Source organism: Erithacus rubecula (genome assembly GCF_903797595.1).
Source record: "Erithacus rubecula genome assembly, chromosome: 3".
Classification (NCBI taxonomy): Eukaryota; Metazoa; Chordata; class Aves; order Passeriformes; family Muscicapidae; genus Erithacus; species Erithacus rubecula.
In genome coordinates this window covers 52868378-52889408 of record NC_136689.1, presented here as the reverse complement: position 1 = coordinate 52889408, position 21031 = coordinate 52868378, and the positions used below count along the sequence as shown (strand labels likewise).

The 21031-nt window shown below is 42.6% G+C and overlaps 1 protein-coding gene across 2 annotated transcripts in view; it reads left to right on the top strand.

The window, feature by feature from the left end:
- Window positions 1-18665, top strand: part of RALA (RAS like proto-oncogene A) — a 37130-nt gene extending 18465 nt beyond the window's left edge. For both annotated transcript variants that reach the window (XM_079301972.1, XM_079301973.1), the window contains exons 2-5: window positions 679-833; window positions 1636-1844; window positions 6157-6331; window positions 16725-18665. In XM_079301972.1, coding sequence (XP_079158098.1) covers window positions 720-833; window positions 1636-1844; window positions 6157-6331; window positions 16725-16847 — 621 coding nt within the window. In that variant the 5' untranslated portion in view covers window positions 679-719 and the 3' untranslated portion in view covers window positions 16848-18665. The remainder of the gene's footprint in view (window positions 1-678; window positions 834-1635; window positions 1845-6156; window positions 6332-16724) is intronic.
- Window positions 18666-21031: the final 2366 nt, after the last annotated feature.

The following is a 21031-nucleotide window of genomic DNA, read 5'->3' as shown; positions in this document are numbered from 1 at the left end:
TGCTACAAAAGTGTTTGTGCACACATACATTAAACTATGTGAATTAGCTGTCACAGCCCTTTGGTGTTGGTGAGATGCAGGGATTTGTGTTTAAACAAGTAGTCACGGGACTGAGACAACTACTCCAAATATAACAAATAATTGCATTTGTAAGCAAGTTGAATCTTTCCACTCTATATAAACTAGATTGTTATTTTGGTTTCTGACTTACTGAACCTGGTATTTTTGTATTTTAAGTTTGCTTGCTTTTCCTGTAAAAGTATTCTAGCTAATCCTTACTGCTGTGTCTTAGTGCTTGCCATTTAAACTGGAAATTCCCTTCAAAAGTTTGTTTCCTTCTCCTGCAGCGGTCATATCATGTTTTATTATATCATGTTGACTCACTTTGGCTTCCTTTTTCAATTCTTGTGTAATAAACTATCAAGAATTTTTGACACCTACTGTGCCACTAAAAGAAAATGCTGTTTCCAAATAGTGAAGGATTTCTTTGCTTAATTAAAATAAAGAGATGAGCTCAATATAATTTGTGGAATGATTTCCAATGGAAGAGCAGGTAGCTTTCACTAAAGCAGAACTGAAATTAAGTCATTAAATATGTAGGGATTTGAAAAAAATCAATTTTATCAGTTCATGTGGTAGAAGGAAAAGGCAACTAATGAAGAAATACTTTTCTTCTAGATTTTTCCATTTGATACCTGTGAATTTTCTGCAACCCAAAGATGGCAGCAAATAAACCTAAAGGACAGAATTCATTGGCTTTACACAAAGTCATCATGGTGGGAAGTGGTGGTGTAGGAAAATCTGCTTTAACACTACAGTTTATGTATGATGAGGTAAGAGTCTTAGAATTTATCTCAGGAGGTGCCTTCTATATAGTGTTTAGATTACATTTGTAGAATTATTTTCTGAAAGGATCTAAATGCATGTGATGTGGTATGAAATTCAGCATTTAAGTGGAACAAAAACATGTTTTGAGATTACTGATTTGCCCTGTACAGGTAACTGAAGTAAAATATGGCCTTTTTCAGACTTCTCAGCTGTTAGATACTGTCATATTACTGGAATATTTTTGCATGCTGACTAACCCTATTAGAACTTGTTTATTATAGCTCAAAACTTCCTCACATAGTTGAGTTGCATGACACCTTAAACAATCAATTTCTTCCATGTTTTTTGTGCTGCTCTTAAAGACAGGAAGGAAAGTCAGTTTCTCTTTTCCTTTTTTTTCCCCATGAAAGTCATCCCTTTTTATTAAAAGATAGAAGTTAAGCATTCAAGTATACTTTAAAAGTTGATACTAAATACACGTAAGATGAAAACTACCTGATTTCATAATGAAACACGACGGTTGTGCTTGAACCAAAAGTTTAGGTAGTGCACAGACACTGTTGTTTTGAAATTACCTCTACATTTCTTTATAATGTCTGAGGAAAGCAAAAACCTAAAAACTGTTTGTGCTGATGAGGAGTCTGCTTTAACTATGAATTGCTTGAGTACTTCCCAGGGCCTAAATGCACAATGCTTAGTTATTAGTTCCAGTACCCATTTCATATGTTTGCTGTATCCTTATGTGCAAACAGAAGCAATTGCCTTGTACAGGCATGATTTTATATCATGAAGTTTTTTTTTTTCTAGTTTGTTGAAGACTATGAGCCCACCAAAGCAGATAGCTACAGGAAAAAGGTGGTTCTGGATGGGGAAGAAGTCCAAATTGATATATTGGATACAGCAGGGCAGGAGGACTATGCTGCAATTAGAGACAACTACTTCCGAAGTGGAGAAGGTTTTCTTTGCGTCTTCTCTATTACAGAGCTGGAATCCTTTGCAGCAACTGCAGACTTCAGGTAAGTTACAGGGCAAGATAATCATTCTAATTACACTGAGATGATGGAAAGTGGTTTTTGTGCGTGTGTTTTGTAATACCCTTTTGCTGGTCCAGACTGGACAGCAGCTCTTACTGTTGTCACATAATATTTTGAACAGATACCTAGCTGGCCTTTGCTATCTGTGCCACTTCAGATGTCTTATCTGCTGTGTTTCTGAATACCAGAAAGGCTATTGCCACAGAACAGATAGACAGCAACATTCAGAAGATAGCTGCCTCACCATGGTCTCAGCCACAGACTGCATCATGATAATAAGCTCTTATGATAGTAATAGAATATTCTGCAGGTAGGAGTATATTAAAGGTGTTTAATTTCAGTTGAGAGAGAAAACCTTTTAACAACCCATTACTGTATCTTAAAAAAAGACAAAATATATCAGAAAACAGTTTTACCAGTTCCAAGTGTAGTGAAATAGGAAAGGCTGTAATATTTGAAAGAAAATTTAGGATACATACATAAAAAGGAGTTATCTGCATTCCATTGAAATTAGTCTTCTTGGAGATGCTGTCACAGTTCAACTCAATTAGCACTAACTAGCAGCATATATTTAATATCTCTAAGGGAGGAGGGAGAGGTATGGAGAGGAGAGAAAGTAAATGTTTCATCTTCTGTTTTTGGTTTTTTTTAGTTTATTTGTGTTTCTATATGTCTGTGTTTACATATTTTGAGAGGGGGAGGAGCAGGGCTCTTTTGTTTGCAGGCTTCTGCGGGGTACTGTCAATCATGGAGGACAGTTTAGTATAGTTCAGTTCCCCTAGACTGCAAAATTACCTATTCAAATCTGTTTAAAATCATGCCAATACTTCCAAGTACTTTGGCCTTAAAAAATTCATACCTTCCAGTAAAGGTGAGAGTTAACCATATATATGTTGATACAGGAAAAATGAAAGAAAAAATCCCTTCAATAAAGACATTAAAATTCTCCCCAATCCAAATATGAAAGTTAACCATAGAAGACTAAATCCTAAAATGTAACACAGAAAAAAATATTTTTCTGCTCTGTGTAAAAGCAATCTGTATCTCTTGAAGGCACAGTTAGAGTACTTTTGGCACTGTTGAGTAGTCTGAGGGTATACTCCCCTAATAATTTGAAAGCAAACCAGTAAGATTCCAAGTCAGAACTACAATTTAATGGGAAAATTAAAATAAAGGCGGAAAATACTGTCTTAAACTGACAGAGTCAGAATAAAGCCTGATACCCTGTTGGTCAGGGTGTTGGCTGCAGTCTTGTTGGAGTGATAGATGTGGTTCTGTTGAAGCAGTGATCCTCTAGAAGGGTCTGGTCTTCCTCTGAAGTTCCAGTGGTGCTTATGGAGCTCTTGTCCTCTGGGAATTCAGTAGAAGCCTGTGGTGTTCCAAACCTCAGATTTTATCTACATAGGAATGCTTGGTTCCTCCCCTTGGGCAGAGCATCTCACAATGCAATGATGCAATTTTGAATCATGCAGTGAGACTTGGTGGCCCACTAGCAGAAAACAGTCCCCAGAGGGAATTAATCAGGGATGGGTAATGAAGAGATAAACAAGGCTACCCCACCAGTTTTTAGGACTTATAAAGATGTGGTAGAATACATACTTCTGGTTGCAACTTACATTGTAACCTAAGACAACTACTTAAGAGCCAAATATTAAAGAAAGTGACAAGAAGAACTTGGTTTTCATGGAATGTTGTTCTGCTGGAATGGCAGACCTCCAACAGGACTTTTTACTGCAGTTCAATGGGGTTCCTGGCATGCTCTGAATTGCCATTGCTCCAAGTAATTTTTTTCAATAGAATAGAGACCTACAATGACTGTATTTTAAATACTTGAAAGGTTGTTTGTTAAAATTTGGCCTTGCTTTGAGTAGAATTGGTCTGGCTCTCATAGCATGGATTTTTTTAAGTTCTAGATTTCAAGCTGGCACACCATTAATTAGATATTTCTTGTTTGGCCTTCAGAAGGGGCTCAAAAGAGAATATGAATATGATCATCTGAATTGCTGATAGCTTAACTTTTTAAATGGTGAAATTGTTTGGCATCTGTGGTGGTTTAACCTGGCATTTCTCCCAAGTACCCACCAAAGCCCCTCTATCTCTTCCATCCTCAGCTGGACAGGGAAGACAAAATATAATGAAAGGCTGATGAGTTTAGGAGAGGAAGACATCACTTACTGATTTTGCCATTACAGACAAAACAGGCACCACTTGGGGAAAAGAATTTATTGCCAATCAAAATCAGAGCAGAATAATGAGAAGCAAAGCTAGCCTTAAAAATGCCTTCCACTCCACCCCTCCCTCCTTCCTGGGCTCTACCTCCTCCTTCCCAGTGATGCAGAGAGAAAGGAACTGGGGGTTATGGTCAGTTCATCACACATTGTTCCAGCTGTTACATCTTCCTTAGGGAGAGGAATTCTTCTCCTACTCCAGTGGGGAGTCCCTCTCATGGGAGATAGTTCTCCATGAACTTTCCAGTGTGAGTCCTTCCCACAGGCTGCAGCTCACTAACTGCTCCAGCATGAATCCCTTTTCTGCAGTCCTTCAGGAACAGACTGCTCCAGTGTAGGTCCCACACAGGGTCACATTTCATGCCAGTAAACATATTTTAACATGGACCCCTCTCTCCAGAGGCCAACAGAACTTTGCCAGGAGCATACCCCAGCATGGCTGTCCTCCATGGGTTGCAGGGGAATCCCAGCTCTGGTGCCTGGAGCACTTCCTCCCCCTTCATCACTGACCTTAGTATCTATATAGTTGTGCTTCTCACATATTCTCACCCCTTTCCTCCCTGACTGCGATTGCACCTGTGCAGTTTTACTTTTAGATAAGTTATCACAGAGGTGTTACTACCATGGGCTTGGCCTTGGGCAACAGTGGGCCTGTCCCAGAGCTGGCTGGAATTGGCTCTGCCAATAACGGACATTGGGGAGGCTTCTGGCAGCTTCTCAGAGAAGCCACATCGATAGACCCACCATTAACGAAACCTTGTCATGCTAACCCAGTATAGCATTGCCTGGATAACGAGTGTTGAAAGCTACTTGTTTTTATCAGAAGTCTTATGGATTGCCATGATGCCCTGAGTTTTCTTCTGGATACCTTCCTGATGCCCTGGCTATTCAAACTACTTTTGGATAGCTGCAGACTTTTAAAAACTTTGCACTGATATTTGTGTGGAAGAGGAGAAATGTCGCTGTTTAATTATACCACATATATAAATGTGGTGCCACAGACTGCCTCAAATGCACGGTTTAAAAAAAAATTATGAACTGTCTGCAGTTTCTCAGCTCTGTGAGTAGGCTTCTTCCACAAGACTGCATGCTATTCAGAGCTTTTTGTAATGTGAGCATCCTGCCATATATCAAATCAAAGCCCTTTAGAATATCAATTACTTAACTGTCTTCAGCTTTTCTCCCTTCAACTTTAAATTTGGTTTAACCTCAGCCATCCAAAGAAATTTATTTTTCTATGTTTTTTGTCAGTCTTTCTGGACTTGCTCCATGATAAAGGACTACATTTCACAACTAACTTTATATTTGTTTTTTCACAGACAAAATACAGAATATTCTTGTTTTTAGACAACTCTTCTTCCTGATAGTATTAATGCATTTTCAATTAGAAGAAAACTTTCATTATTTTTTAAGTGTGAAGACTCGAGTATCAAATTATTTGTAGTATTGAGTTTTATTTATAGTTTCAAACCTTCCATCCTAGCAGTTAAAACAGTAGAGGGGTCTGTCCCTGAAAATCTGATGCCTTGTGTCAATACACAGGTTTGTAATTAAATTAAGATCTCTGGAGAAACTGAGTATAATTAAGTATAATTAACTTGAGAAAAATTCCTGAATTCCTTGATATGCTGTGGACCATTTTATCAGCTTAAAAATGGCACATTTTGTTAAGAAAGAATCAACTGTAAAACTGAAGCTTAGATAACTTTAAAATGTCCATCAAAAATAGTAATGTAAAGATAATGGTAGATGCTCTCAACACTGTTAAAGGGAATGCATTAATAATATAAATTCTCACCTAAACCAATCTTGTTCTATTTTTTAAATTTCTTACTGACTCAACTCCTTCAGTCCTCGAGGACTAATTGTCTGTCTGTCTTCATTCATGTATAATGTCACAATGAGGTTTAAGACTTTCCTGTTTTACAAACTGTATAAAAGGAATAAGTGGCTTTTCATCGTAAGATAGACAAGTATTTAGTCTCAACTTCTTTTTGTGTTCTAAGAATGGCACTCTATGCAAAGCTTCATTTACTTTTGCTTTTTTTTTTTTTTTCCTTCTCCAGGGAGCAAATCTTAAGAGTAAAAGAAGATGAGAATGTTCCGTTTTTGCTAGTTGGTAATAAATCCGATTTGGAAGATAAAAGGCAAGTTTCTGTAGAGGAAGCAAAAAACAGAGCTGATCAGTGGAATGTTAATTATGTGGAAACTTCTGCAAAAACACGAGCTAATGTTGACAAGGTAATAACTGGCCTCTTAAATAATCTGTTCATCAGTTTTTACTTTATCCCTCTTTTTCATGGATCACATTCCTTATATTCCTAATTGCTGCAATAATTTTGTGGAATTTTAATCAAATACTTTTCTTCCTTAGCTTGCCAAGAGTGCATGACTAGGTGACTCCTTGTAGAATAATAAAAATATTAGGTGTAATACGTTTATCTAAACTGCAAAGAATCATTATTATTCAAGACATGATACTAGACATTATAAAACTTTCTTGGGTCAGCTCTTTTAACCTAGACTTAATACTGCATTTTCTGTAACTAGAGAAGAATCTGCTTCTGAAGAGTGAAGAATACTTTCTGATCCTCAGTCAGAATAAAACACCTTTTAAAAAAAAGTAAGACAGGGATTCAAGCCTTTCCTACCCTCATTTAACAATCAGCCTCTTTGTATGTTGTTTTGATGAAGAGTGGATGAACCCAAAAAGCTATGAAAAGCCCAGAAGTGTCTCATGAGTTTTCAGACATAAAACCTGGTTGAGAAGCTCATAAGATAAAGAGAATATTTGTCTCCAAGAAAAGAAAATGCTGCTTAGTTTTTTAGAATGCGAGGTCTTGCAATTCAGAATAACTGTCAGCCTTGTAGACTGTGTCACAGTTGTGTAGCAAAATAAGTAGGTTTGGTGCAATGTGCCAACCTTTCAGAGCTGTTGAAAAAGTTGATCCCACATTGCATCACAGGTTTGTGTTGGAAGGAACCCTAAAGATCATCTAGCTCCAACTGCCCTGCCATGGGCACAGATACCAACCACTCAGCCAGGTTGCTTGGGACCCCATCCAGCCAGGCCTTGAACACTTCCAGAGTTAGGTCATCCACAACTTCTCTGGGCAGCCCTTTCCAGTGCCTCACTGCCCTCACAGTAAAGACATTTTTTATAATTAGTCATTTAATCCTCTCCCCTTTTAATTCAAAATTGTTTCCACAAGAGTCATATAACAAGTTGCCCGTGTAAAAAGATGCTGTCTTTTTTAATAAGCCTTAAGAACTGAAAGGCTGTGATAAGGTCTCCCTGGTGCATTCTCTTCTTTAGTATGAACAACCCCAGCTTCTTAGCTTATCTTCATAGCAGAGCTGCTCCAGCCCACTGAGCATCTTTGTGGCCTCATCTGTACCATTTCCACCAGGTCCATGTTTTTTCTTGTGCTGAGGACCCCAGACCTGGGCACAGCACTGCAGGTGAGGTCTCATGAGAGGAGAGTAGAAGGGGACAATCACCTACCTCAACCTGTTGGCCAGTCCTCTTTTCCTGCAGCTCAGGATACCATTGGCCTTCTGGGCTGTGAGTGCACATGGCCAGGTCCAGCTTTTCATCCATGAAAGTCCCAAAGTCCTTGTCTACAGGGCTGCTCTCAACAAGTTCGTCTCCCAGCTTGTACTCACGTCTGGGGTTGCCCTGATCCAGATACTGCACCTTGCACTTGGTGAACAATTCTCTGATGGAAATCCATATGTATGAGCTGGCAATTGCAGCATGAGAGCTGTGATGTGAATTCTTCTGCAATAACTTAAACTCAACTGTTGGTTGTGTTATCTTATCTTGTCAGTTATCTTACTGAAGAAACTGATTGTTCAATACTACAGTGATTTACCCTACAAAACAGCAAAGACTTCTTAATCAAGTACAGCAGAACTCATGCTCATTGTTGAATAAAGCTCTGATTTTTTGTTATAAAAACTAACACATCTTCTAGTTTTGGTGTGTAATTGCATTTAACAACCATCTATTACAGTTGTTATAATCTAGCTCTTCAAATCCACGTCATTATTGTTTAGCACCTGGGGGAAAAGGTGCATGTGACATATTTTTTTCAGTAGCTCTTGGATGAATAGCCTTTGCACATACATGGTAAGCTACCAGAGAGCTCCAGATTTCTTTTTGGAGCTGATGGCATAATGGATCCAGATTAGCATGTGTCATATAGATTTAAGGTTTGACAGGCCATAAAGAAGATTTTGTTGGCTCAAGTGAATACTGAGTATTCTTAGTTGCTTGAAGCACGTGAAGTTTTGGAGTTTGCTACACAAACTTGGATTACTATTGTATAAGAAATCTCACTTCTCTGAATTCCAGAATAGTGCTTTAACTCACTTGAGAAAACACAGCCTGCCTCCACTCATTTTGGCAAAGCAACCCACTAAACGTTTTCTCGGAAGGTTATGTATCCTAGACAGCTAAATACTGTTGTACAGTATCAGTTCTTAAGCAAACTGACATTTGCATTCTGCCATTAGCACAGACTTAAATACAAGCAACTTAGCGCACATTTAAAAATCTAAAGGCAATCTCATTTCTTGGTGGAAATGTTTAGTTTCCTCGATTTTCTTTGGATTTTGTGTGATGAAGGTTGATACTTTTCCTGCAGTCAATATGAGATTAGTGTCATAACCTACTGAGCTCTGAGGCGCTTTTCAGCCCCCACACTGTCCATGTTTCACAGAAATGGATCAAGTCCATTTGACATAGATGTATTGCTTTGTTCAAAATATCACAGAATATTCCGAGTTGGAAGGGACCACAAAGATCATTGAGTCTGTTAGCTGAGTGACTCATATAGGAATCAAACCCATTATCTTGGTGTCCTGGTTTGAAAGGACAGGTGTCTGCCAGTAGGGGCAGAAGTTTTCCTTTTTGGAATAGAGACTTTGGTTCTACTCCCCTCCCCTAAGTATTACGATTGTTTGAATTAAGGACTTTGAGGCAGAGATAAGGGGGGGTGGGAATAACAGCTTTTTTACTAATATATCTAACTATACAAACAGAAAACAATAACAGTTAAAATTGCTAACAGAACTAAATAGATAACTTGGTGTCAGTCCCTTTAGATGCAAGCACGCTGTTTCTGTACTTAGTCCAGAGCCCGGATTTGCCAGAGGGCAGACGGGAACGAAGGCAGGAGGGAGGGGGGAGGGGCAGCAGTGGCTACGCCGGTCTCAGGTGGGAACAGGCTCACCCTCACCGAGGGCCGCGGCTCCTCGCTCACCGTGTGTGTCCGGGGGATCAGCTGTGTCCGCAGAGGCAGGAGGCTGGAAACGGGACAGATGCAGGGCAGGTGATCGCAGAGGGTCTGGCTTTGCTGTGCTCGGCCGCGTGGCTGAACGATCCCAGGCGTCCTCCTCCCGGCTCGCCGGAAACGCGAGTGCCCTCCCGGAAGCCTCAGAGGCCCCTCCGGGGGCCGTCCCCACCCACCCCCTTTTGTTTGGACCTATCAGGGACCCTGGGTGTAACCCGACCAGCTCCATTGGCATGATAATGGGAAAAATTCTTAAAATTGACACAGTAACAGAAAAGCACTCAACCCCCAACATTATCCACCCCGAATTTTTTTTATGCCAACATGCTACATCATATTGAAATCTTTGCCTTTAAAGGCAAAGTATCATATATAGTTTACCCTAGAACAAGGTCCCCTTGGGGTATGCATCGGGTCTCTCCATCCTTTTGCATCACCCACTAAGTGCAACCTGGTCCTTGAGCGAAAACTACCCCACGAACAGGATTGTCTTTGCTGGAAGCAGAGTTCACCCAGACAGTTTTCCCTAACATGCCTCTCAGGTGTACCACTGGAACCTTATCTCCATCTGCTGCTCCCAAGGGCTCTGACTGGGCAGGGCCTGCTCGGTTAGTGGAACCTCGGGTATTCACTAACCATGTGGCTTTTGGTAGATTGATCTCCCAGTTCTTGAAAGTCCCCCCACCAAGTGCCTTTAAGGTGGTTTTAAGCAGACCATTGCACCGTTTGACTTTTTCAGCCGCTGGTGCATGGTAGGGAATATGGTACATCCACTCAATGCCATGTTCTTTAGCCCAGGTGTTTATAAGGCTATTTTTGAAATGAGTCCCATTGTCTGACTCAATTCTCTCTAGGGGTACCATGCCTCCAGAGGACTTGTTTTTCCAGGCCCAGGATGGTGCTCCGAGCAGTGGCGTGGGGCACAGCGTAGGTCTCCAACCATCCAGTGGTGGCTTCTACCATGGTCAGCACGTAGCGCTTGCCCTGGCGGGTCTGAGGCAGTGTGATATAGTTTATCTGCCAGGCCTCTCTATACTTATATTTGGACCATCGCCCCCCATACCAGAGGGGCTTCACCCGCTTGGCCTGTTTGATGGCAGCGCACGTGTTACAGTCATAAATAACTTGAGAGATGCTGTCCATGGTTAGATCCACCCCTCGGTCTCGTGCCCACCTATAGGTGGCGTCTCTGCCCTGATGGCTTGAGGCATGGTGGGCCCATCGAGCCAGGAACAGTTCTTCCTTGTGTTCCTAATCTAAGTCTATCTTTGAGACCTCTATCTGTGCAGCCTGATCTACCTGCTTGTTGTGTCTGTGTTCTTCGTTAGCCCGACTCTTGGGAACATGGGCATCTACATGACGGACTTTCACAGGCAGCTTCTCTACCCGAGTGGCAATGTCTTTCCACTCATCAGCAGCCCAGATTGGTTTTCCTTTACGTTGCCAGTCAGCCTTTTTTCACCTTTCCAGCCAACCCCACAGAGCATTGGCTACCATCCACGAATCAGTGTAAAGGTAGAGCTTTGGCTATTTCTCTCTCTCAGCAATGTCTAAGGCCAGCTGAACAGCTTTGAGTTCAGCAAGTTGACTCGATCCACCTTTTCCTTCGGTAGCTTGTGCAACCTGTCGTGTGGGGCTCCATACGGCAGCTTTCCACTTTCAGTTCATCCCCACAATGCGGCAGGAACCATCGGTGACAAGGGCGTAGCGTGTTTTATCTGCTGGCAGCTGGTTGTACGGTGGAGCTTTTTCAGCCCGGGTCACTTGCTTCTGCTCCTCTTCATCAGCGAGACCAAAATCTTCACCTTCTGGCCAGTTCGTAATTATCTCCAAAATTTCAGGGCGATTTGGGTTACTAATACGGGCGCGCTGCGTGATGAGGGCAATCCACTTGCTTCATGTGGCGTCGGTGGCGTGGTGAGTAGAGGGAACCTTTCCTTTGAACATCCACCCCAGCACTGGCAGTCAGGGTGCCAGGAGAAGCTGTGCTTCTGTGACAAGCACCTCTGAGGCAGCTTGAACTCCCTCATAGGCAGCCAAGATTTCTTTCTCTGTGGGAGTGTAGTTGGCTTCAGATTCTTTGTAGCTTCTGCTCTAGAATCTCAGGGGTCGGCCTCAGGTCTCACCAGGCACCTTCTGCCAAAGGCTCTAGGACAGACCATGGTTCCCAGCTGCAGAGTAGAGCACATTCTTTACTTCTGGTCTTGTCCTGACTGGGCCAAGGGCCACTGCATGAGCGATTTCCTGTTTGATCTGGGCAAAAGCTTGCTGTTGTTCAGGGCCCCAATGGAAATTGTTTTTCTTGCGAGTGACCTGGTAGAGAGGGCTCACAATCTGGCTGTACTCAGGGACGTGCATTCTCCAAAAGCCGATAGCACCTAGAAAAGCTTGTGTTTTCTTCTTGCTTGTTGGTGGGGACATTGCAGTGATCTTATTGATGACTTCAGTGGGGATCTGGTGCCGTCCATCCTGCCACTTCACTCCCAGGAACTGGATTTCTCGGGCAGGTCCTTTGACTTTGCTCTTTTTAATGGCGAAACTGGCTCCCAGCAAAATCTGGATGATTTTCTCTCCTTTCTCAAACACCTCCATTGCTGTGTTCCCCCACACAATGATGTCATCGATGTACTGCAAATGTTCTGGAGCCTCACCCTTTTCTAGTGCAGCCTGGATCAGTCCGTGGCAGATGGTGGGGCTGTGCTTTCACCCCTGGGGCAGTTGGTTTCAGGTGTACTGCACGCCCCTCCAGGTGAAAGCAAACTGAGGCCTGCACTCTGCTGCCAAAGGAATGGAGAAGAATGCATTTGCAATGTCAATGGTGGCATACCACCTTGCTGCCTTGGACTCCAGCTCGTACTGGAGTTCCAGCATGTCCGGGAAGGCAGCGCTCAGCGGTGGAGTCACTTCATTCAATGCCCGATAGTCCACAGTCAGTTTCAATTCTCCATTAGATTTCTGCACAGGCCAGATAGGACTGTTGAAGGGTGAGTGGCTCTTGCTGACCATCCCTTGGCTCTCTAGATCACGGATTATTTTGTGGATGGGGATTACAGCATCTCGATTTGTCCGGTACTGCCGGCGGTGCACGGTCATGGTGGCAATTGGCACCTCTTGTTCAGTCACTTTCAGAAGTCCTACTGCAGAGGGGTTTTCTGACAGTCCAGGCAAGGTGTTCAGCTGCTTAATGCTCTCTGTCTTTACAGCAGCTATTCCAAAAGCCCACTTGAACCTCTTTGGGTCTTTGTAGTAGCCGTTCTTGAGGAAGTCTATGCCTAGAATGCACGGTGCCCCTGGGCCAGTTACAATTGGATGTTTCTGCCACCCCTTCCCTGTCAGGCTAATCTCAGCTTCCAGCAAAGTGAATTCCTGTGATCCCCCCGTCACCCCAACAATGGAAACAGGTACCTTCCCCACATGTTCTGATGGTATCAGGGTGCATTGTAAACCAGTATCAACTAACACTTTATGTTTCTGTGGCTTTGACGTGCCAGGCCATCGCACCCACACTATCCAATAAATCCTGTCATCCCATGCCTCTCCCTGGCTAGAGGCAGGGCCCCTCTAGCCCTGGTTATTATTTCTTTCCTGGGCATGCATAGTGGAGGTTCCTTCCAGGGGATTTGACAGAACATCTTTGCTGTAATACCCTGCACCTTGCTTGTGGGAGGTTGAGGCTACCTTCATTTTAGTGCGGCTCCCTTGGTTAGCATTTCCCTCTCTGAGCTGACGCACCCATGCTGCCAGGACAGAAATGGGTTTCCCATCCCATTTTCCCATGTCTTCCCCATGGTTTCGCAGGAAAAATCACAGGTCAGCTCGTGAGGTGTACCCTCTCTCCTAGCTGGGGGACGTGAAGCTCTGACTTGGGGGCCTGTGACTTGTACTGCTGCTACGCTGATCTTCCTCACCTCCTCCCTCACCTCCCTCATCTCCTCCATCATCTCCTCCCTCATATCCCTCATCCTATCTTTGACCTGTTGGAGGTTCCTGGCCACGGCAGAGACATTGGCCTGCATTGGGCCATTCATCATGCTCTCAAAATTTCTGAGTTTGTTGGCAACAGAACACACTGTCTCTGGACTGTTATTGGCATTAATCATTGCTATGTAGGTGGTATATTGAGATGGACCCAAGGTTGCCAGATTCCATAACATCTGCCCTGTGCCCTTGACCTTGTCAGGGTCATTGTCATGCTGTCCATCCCTCCCAAAGAGTACCTCTAATACTGCTGTCTCTCTCAGCTGCTGGATCCCTTCCTCAAGGGTCTTCCAGCGCATCCTACGGTGGTGCTCCTGCATTCTCTCTCTGTGGACAAACTTCTCTCTCACACTCATTAAAAGCCGGTTCCAGAGGGAAAGGAGGCCTTGCTCCCTTACGAATATTTGGTCCACACCTGAATCCTGGGCCAAGGATCCCAAATTCCTGGCCTCAGTTCCATCCAGTTGAACACCTGTTCCCGTAAGGTCCCAGACCCGGAGTAACTAAGTTGTGAAAGGCTCACGGCCCCGCCGAGCAATGTCTTTACGCAGGTTACGGAGACTATTGTATGAGAGGGACTCGGTGACGATCTCAACCTCTGGCTCCCTTGCTGGTTGTGAGGACCCTCCCTGCTGATCCCCATTATTTAGGTGCCTCGTTTTAATCTTAGATTTCCTAGTTTCCACAGGAGCAACTGCTGCTGGCTGTGGCTGCTCCTGTGATCTAGCTGGAACCTGGACAGATACGACATCTATGGGTTCCACTGCAGCACCATCTGACTCTCCCTCTTTAGGGCAGGGTTTCTTACCAGCTGGAGAAAAATACTCCTTCATCATCTGGCTATGCTCCTTCAGCATTTGGCCTATATCCTTCACTAGAGCCCCCACCCACTCTGGGTGGCTCATTTCTGCAGTGGGCTGTGGGGCAGCATCAGGCTTTGGGGCAGCATCCTTAGTCTCTGGGGCAGGCTCTGGGGCAGCATCTCTAGTCTCTGGGGCAGAGGCAGGTTCTGGGGCAACATCCCTAGTCCCTGCGGCAGAGGCAGGTTCTGGGGCAGCATCCCCAGTCCCTGGGGCAGGTATCAGAGTTGTTGTCCAAGCCAATATTCCCTTGTTTCTGAATGCTAAGTAGAACAAGCCTACCAGCAACACCAGCCACTGTATAATAACAGTGGCAATTAAAACAGATCTGAAATCCTTGAGAACCAGTGGGGTAGCCTCAAAAAACTGGGTGATGGGTTGGGAGAAAATTTCCCTTGCACTCGTTATTTCACAGTAAGTACCATTACTGAAATAGCCCCAGAAACACGCAGTTAGAGTACGATAGCTCCGGATCCATGCAACCGCTTCCCAGAAAAAATTAAAAACCCATGAATTCCTGACATAATCAATCCACCAAACGAATTGGATAATAGCTACAGTAACTTTGGTGAGGAGGCCCAAATTCAAAAAAGGGCTTACAAATGGGAGGGAGATGGCTGTGACCACATGGGACACAAACCAGATTAAACCAGACAACATATTGCCAGTTAAGAGAGCTGTTATTCCTGTCTTAACTCTCAACTCAGTGCCCTCCTGCCCCACGTTGGGCGCCAAAATCTGTCCTGGTTTGAAAGGACAGGTGTCTGCCAGTAGGGGCAGAAGTTTCCCTTTTTGGAATAGAGACTTTGGTTCTACTCCCCTCCCCTAAGTATTACGATTGTTTGAATTAAGGACTTTGAGGCAGAGATAAGGGGGGGTGGGAATAACAGCTCTTTTACTAATATATCCAACTATACAAACAGAAAACAATAACAGTTAAAATTGCTAACAGAACGAAATAGATAACTTGGTGTCAGTCCCTTTAGATGCAAGCACGCTGTTTCTGTACTTAGTCCAGAGCCCGGATTTGCCAGAGGGCAGACGGGAACGAAGGCAGGAGGGAGGGGGGAGGGGCAGCAGCGGCCACGCCGGTCTCGGGCGGGAACGGGCTCACCCTCACCGAGGGCGGTGGCTCCTCGCTCACCGTGTGTGTCCGGGGGATCAGCTGTGTCCGCAGAGGCAGGAGGCTGGAACGGGGCAGATGCAGGGCAGGTGATCGCAGAGGGTCTGGCTTTGCTGTGCTCGGCCGCGTGGCTGAACGATCCCAGGCGTCCTCCTCCCGGCTCGCCGGAAACGCGAGTGCCCTCCCGGAAGCCTCAGAGGCCCCTCCGGGGGCCGTCCCCACCCACACCTTTGTCTGGACCCATCAGATATCCTGGGTGTAGCCCGGCCAGCTCCATTGGCATGATAATGGGAAAAATTCTTAAAATTGACACAGTAACAGAAAAGCACTCAACCCCCAACACTTGGTATTACTAGCATCATGTTTTGACCAACTGAGTTCATCTCAGGGCTGAAAAAAGAAGCCTAGAGCACCTGGTATTCCCAGGCAGTGTCCCATTCTAGTACTAACCAGTTCTGATCCTGCATAGCTTCCAATCTGAGATGAGATTGGGCATTCTCATGGTTATAGGGTATCTAGAGACTCTCTCCTGGGAAAGAAGTTTTAGAATTGCTCAGCTGATTTCCTACAGTAAAATTATAAAGATATATACATATTATTTGCTGTAACCTTCTTTAAGTCAAGTCAATATCTGCTGTTCAAATTAGTAAAGTAGCTTTTAGCAGTCCAATCATTAAGCCTTAACTGTCAGGATTGCTTTTTCCTAAGCTAGTGGTGTATCTCCAACTTTGTCCTAAACATTTGATGAAAGTGAACTTAATTTGTACTTTCAGATTGTAACATGGCAGCTGCAGCTGAGATTACCTGATGTAAGAAGTTGGTTATGTAGTTGTAATTTTGCTTTAAAGGAAGGGCTGGCATTTGTTTTGTTTTTTTTTTTTTCTCTAGTCACTTTATGCTTAGACTTGCATCATACATACATACCATATATACATTTCAGTCTATGCTACTGCTCCATTAATGTATTTCTAAAACTTGATGTTGCACTTTTTCTACTTTTGCAGCTCATCACTTAAAATACTCAAAAGTAAACTGATTTCCTTAGGTTTCCCCAGTAGGATGTACATAAAACATCTGAAAATCTTGGCTGGTGATGAGACTCTTATTTCAATTCGTGTTTAAAATTGCCTGACAGGATGCATAAGTAAATATCAGAATACAGGGGAACATGATGGTGCCATGAAACAAGCAGGATTGTATCATATCAACTTGGCCTTCAAAACCAGTGACAGATTTGTTGGATTAATATTTGTTTGCTCAAACTGGTTGCATGTAATTGATTCTATTTAAAACAATGGAACTGGATGTCAGTGGTAGCTTAAATTAACTCATGTCTGTGATTTGTTTTTGCATTTATCTTCTTACATCTTTTTCAGGTGTTTTTTGATTTAATGAGAGAAATTAGAGCCAGAAAAATGGAAGACAGCAAAGAAAAGAATGGGAAGAAGAAAAGAAAAAGCCTAGCTAAGAGGATCAGAGAAAGATGTTGCATTTTATAATCAAAAGCTTGGATTCCTTTCCTACCCTGACCATACTAATAAAAACCATAATTTATAAGCATGCCATTGAAGGCTGAAGTGACTGAAATTACCTTAACATGTTGGAAAATGTAATGTACCACTAAAAGCATGATTTGGAGCTGCACTGAAAGTCAAATTCACTGAAAACAAATTATGTGGCTTCAAGAGAAGCAAAGTTCAGTCCATTTCATAATTGCCTACCTTCTCACATTTCTTCTGAATGTAGTGTTTCATAGGTAGTCTTTTCTTTAATAGTGAACAGAGGAGCAAAGTATTACTTTGTGGGTTCTTATAAAGCATACTTTTTTATCACTGGTATTTGTCAATTCATCTTGTCTTTTGTTGCCTTGAAAATTACAATTGTGAACATGATACCTAACAAAGCAGTATGCAGCTGTTTTGCCATGGAGTTATGCAAATTAGAAAAGAATGATGTATATGTGAACAGCTATGTTGAGGAAAACTCTGTGTGGTTCTGCATTACCTGATTAACTAAGAAGAGCGATGTAATCTTTTACATTGAAACATTTGAATATGCCTTAATTTTAAAACCCAAACATAGCAGGTTGCTTAATCAAGGGTGTATTTTCAACTGGTGCATGGAGACTATCCCTGTGCATCAGTGCAAGACTGCCCTCTCTGTGGGAGCGCAGTTATGTGGATGATTTCACTCCCTAGCTGTCTGCTAGCAGTGTCTGTTCTTTAAATGTGTGCCATACTCTGGTAATGTGAATAATACAGAGCATATTCTGTCATCTGTATCTTGGTAGATAATACGGTATCTTAAAACTAGAAGGTCAGAATACACGTAAGACTGAAGTCATAAGCCTATGGCACATCTAAGCCTGAAAGGTTGTTTAAAATTTAATGTGCTGGTACCTTGAAACTTCCCTTTTGCACATAGATTTTTGTCTAGATGTTCCTTGGGTTTTAACTCCCTGGAATTGGGTGGAGTGGGGCTGGTCTAGTAGCGCTTATGTGTTTTGAGTTAAGATGTTGTCTGGGAAATTCTGGTTAATTTCTTTTGTGTTCCTAATACTTAGCTATTGGAACATGGTGTGTTATGCTGAAGCTCTTTGCAGGTTTTGTATTGTTTAGTCTATGTTGATTTTCAAATGGGGAACAGTGTAGCTACTTTTTCTAGTTAATGTTGATATCAAACAATCAAATGTGCTTTGCAATACAGAAACCTTTAACGTGCACATCCAAAATCCCCAAACAGAACATACTGCCTCAGTTGCTTCAGAACAACAAGAGTACTAGTACATTGTTAGTGTGCTACATCTTAACTAAAAATATACCAGAATGTTTGAGGGTTTTGGACTCCTCCGGGATGAGACAGGCTAGATCAATTCCACTGTTATACTTTTTATACATGTATAAGCCTATAACTGACAGTTTAAAATGTGCTCAAGCAAACTAGGTTACAAATACTTAACTTTCATGCTAACAGAAGTTTTAGGGACTCAAGTCTTAGGAGTTATATTTGTCATGTTCAATATTTATCAGTAGGAATTTTGTATGTGCATTTAGTAGACTGCCAAGTGCAGAATAAAAGTTACTCATGTAACTGGCAAGTATAAGCCAGTCTTCATCTTACTGTGTACTCATTTGGGTCTATTTAGCCAGGGAGTCTAACCACTAACATTGTGACTTTGCTTTGGAACGTGTGTACTGGGAACTGAGGTGTTATGAAGCCATTGGACACGCAAAGCTTGTCTTGGCTGATGCCTTATCCTATCCTTTTATTTGCTATTTGAGCCATTGAAAGATGAATAAACTTCCATTTTTCTAAAATACTTGTGCAGTGTTAATTGATAACTGTTATTCATAAACATTGCTATACCACATGTCAATTGTCAAGCAGTTAAACTCAAGTACTTTAGAAGACTGGTTTGTGTGCATAAAGAAAATTGTTCATTAAACTAAATTAGTATGATAAAAAGCCACTTTCTAAAAGCTGAGACTGTATATGCTACCTTCTATACATAGGTAATTTGCTTAGTTGCTACAAGTCTACCTGAAAACAGGCAACAAACTGAGGTAAGCTTGTTCCAGAATTTCTATAAGAATGAAAAGTGAGATTTAAAAATAATAACTAACAACAGCAATAACTAAAAACCCCAAACAAATAAAACCCCAATTAAAAAATGGACAACCTACATAAGTTTTAATAAAATAAAAAGGCATTCTAAGTAATTTTCTTTTGGCATGTTCCAGAAGAACCCATGTTTTCTTCCTCAACCTTCAGGGAATATAGCTTGCATCATATATTACAGGAATTGGATATATCTTGTGAGAGTCATCCAAAGTGAGTGTTACATTTGCATCATAGAGGAGTGTTTTGTTTAGCCTACTTGAGTGTCTAAAATTCCTAGGTCTAGCTGCTCAGAGTGCTTCTGTGCCTGAGCAGAGCACTTTTAATCCCCTATTTCTTCCAGAAGCTGAAGAAACTATTCTCTGGCAAAAATAAAGCCTTCCATGGAGTTGCCTCCAAGTTAGCCTAATGCTGGCAGTTCTGTTGCTCCCTTTTGTGTAATGCGCTGTGTGGTAAATCTGCAGAGCAGAGAGATGCCTTAATTTGTAAAAAGCTATAAAGTTGAGTCTTCTGTTATGTATTAAACCAACATTGAACTTTTATGCTAACTTTATTTTATTCTGTAGCTTTTCATAGCTTTAAAAACTCGATTGACTTTCAAAAATGTTGGCTAAGAAATCTGCGGTGTATTTGGTTATTTCTGTAGCCTCCTGCTGAATATGCAGTAGCTTAACAGTGGTGTCTAGCACTATTACACAACAGCATGAGGGTGTGCAGGAAGTCCTTTCCCATTCATAGAGACTTTGTTAACATCACACTAGTGTGCAGAATGACCCTTCTGGCAATTCCAGTGGCAACCATAATGCAATATAATATACTCCATATCTGAGACTTGGGCTCACTATATTCATAGGTAGTAACCAAATCTTTTATCTAAGTATATGTGAAATGGGCTTGCTGAAAATCCTGGCTCCATTTTGGGACACCAAGTGCCTCTATGAAACTACAGAATCAGACTTGGAAAAGACACACAAGGATCATCGACTCTGACTCCCGGCCCTGTACAGGGCATCCCAGGTCACATCTGTGCCTGAGAGCATTGTGCAAACACATCTTGAACTCTGCTGGGCTTGGTGCTGTGACCACTGCCTGGGGAACCTGTTCCAGTGCCCGACCACCCTCTCAGTGAAGAGTCTTTTTCTAATATCCAACCAACATCTCCCTGACACAACTTCATGCCATTTCCTCGGGTCCAGTCACTGATCATGAGAGAAGAAACAGTACCTCCCCTCTGCTTTCACTCATGAGGATGGTGAAGGGTGGAATGAGGTCTTCCTCCAGAGGGGAGGTGTCCTCCACTTGATTACAGTTCAGTGCAAAATGTGGAGCAGCAGAGCAGTGTCTGGTATCACATAAGTGCATACAACACATTTAGTTGTGTCAGAATTGGATGAGTGTCTTGATTTGAAAGACAGGTGTCTGCTAAGAGAGGCAGGAGCCTCTCTTTGAAATGGAGAATGTAAACCCCCTCCCTCCAAATTCAATTTTGAAATTAAGGGGCTCTCAGGGCAAAGATATGGGAATAGGAATAACAGTTCTTTACTAGGAAAATTGAAATAGAAATTATTACAAAGAATTACAGTATTACAAAGAACAAACCCAAAACACTGACAGAGTCAGAATACAACCTGACACCCTGTCAGTCAGGGTGTTGGTAGCAGTCCCATTAAATTTTGGCTGCAGTCCTCCTGCAGTGGCAGATGTGGTTCAGCTGAAGCAGTGGTCCTATAGAAAGGTGCAGTTTTCCTCTGAAGGTTCAGGAATGATGAGGAAAGTTCTGATTTTCCTGTGGGATCCAGAGGAAAAAAGGCTGCCTTGCTGTTCCAAATCTCCGTTTTTATCTAGGTAGGAAAGGCTTGGCTCCTCCCCCTGGCTGGAGCATCTCCCAGTGGAGTGATGTAATTTTACCAGTCATACAGTGGGACTCAATGGCCCATTAACAGATGATATCCTCCTGGAGGAAGGATGGGTTGTGGAAAAGATAAAGGTGACTGCCCTACCTGATTTTAACAGATGGCCCATTAGCAGAGAATATCTCCCATGGAGATAAGGATCACTGCCCCAC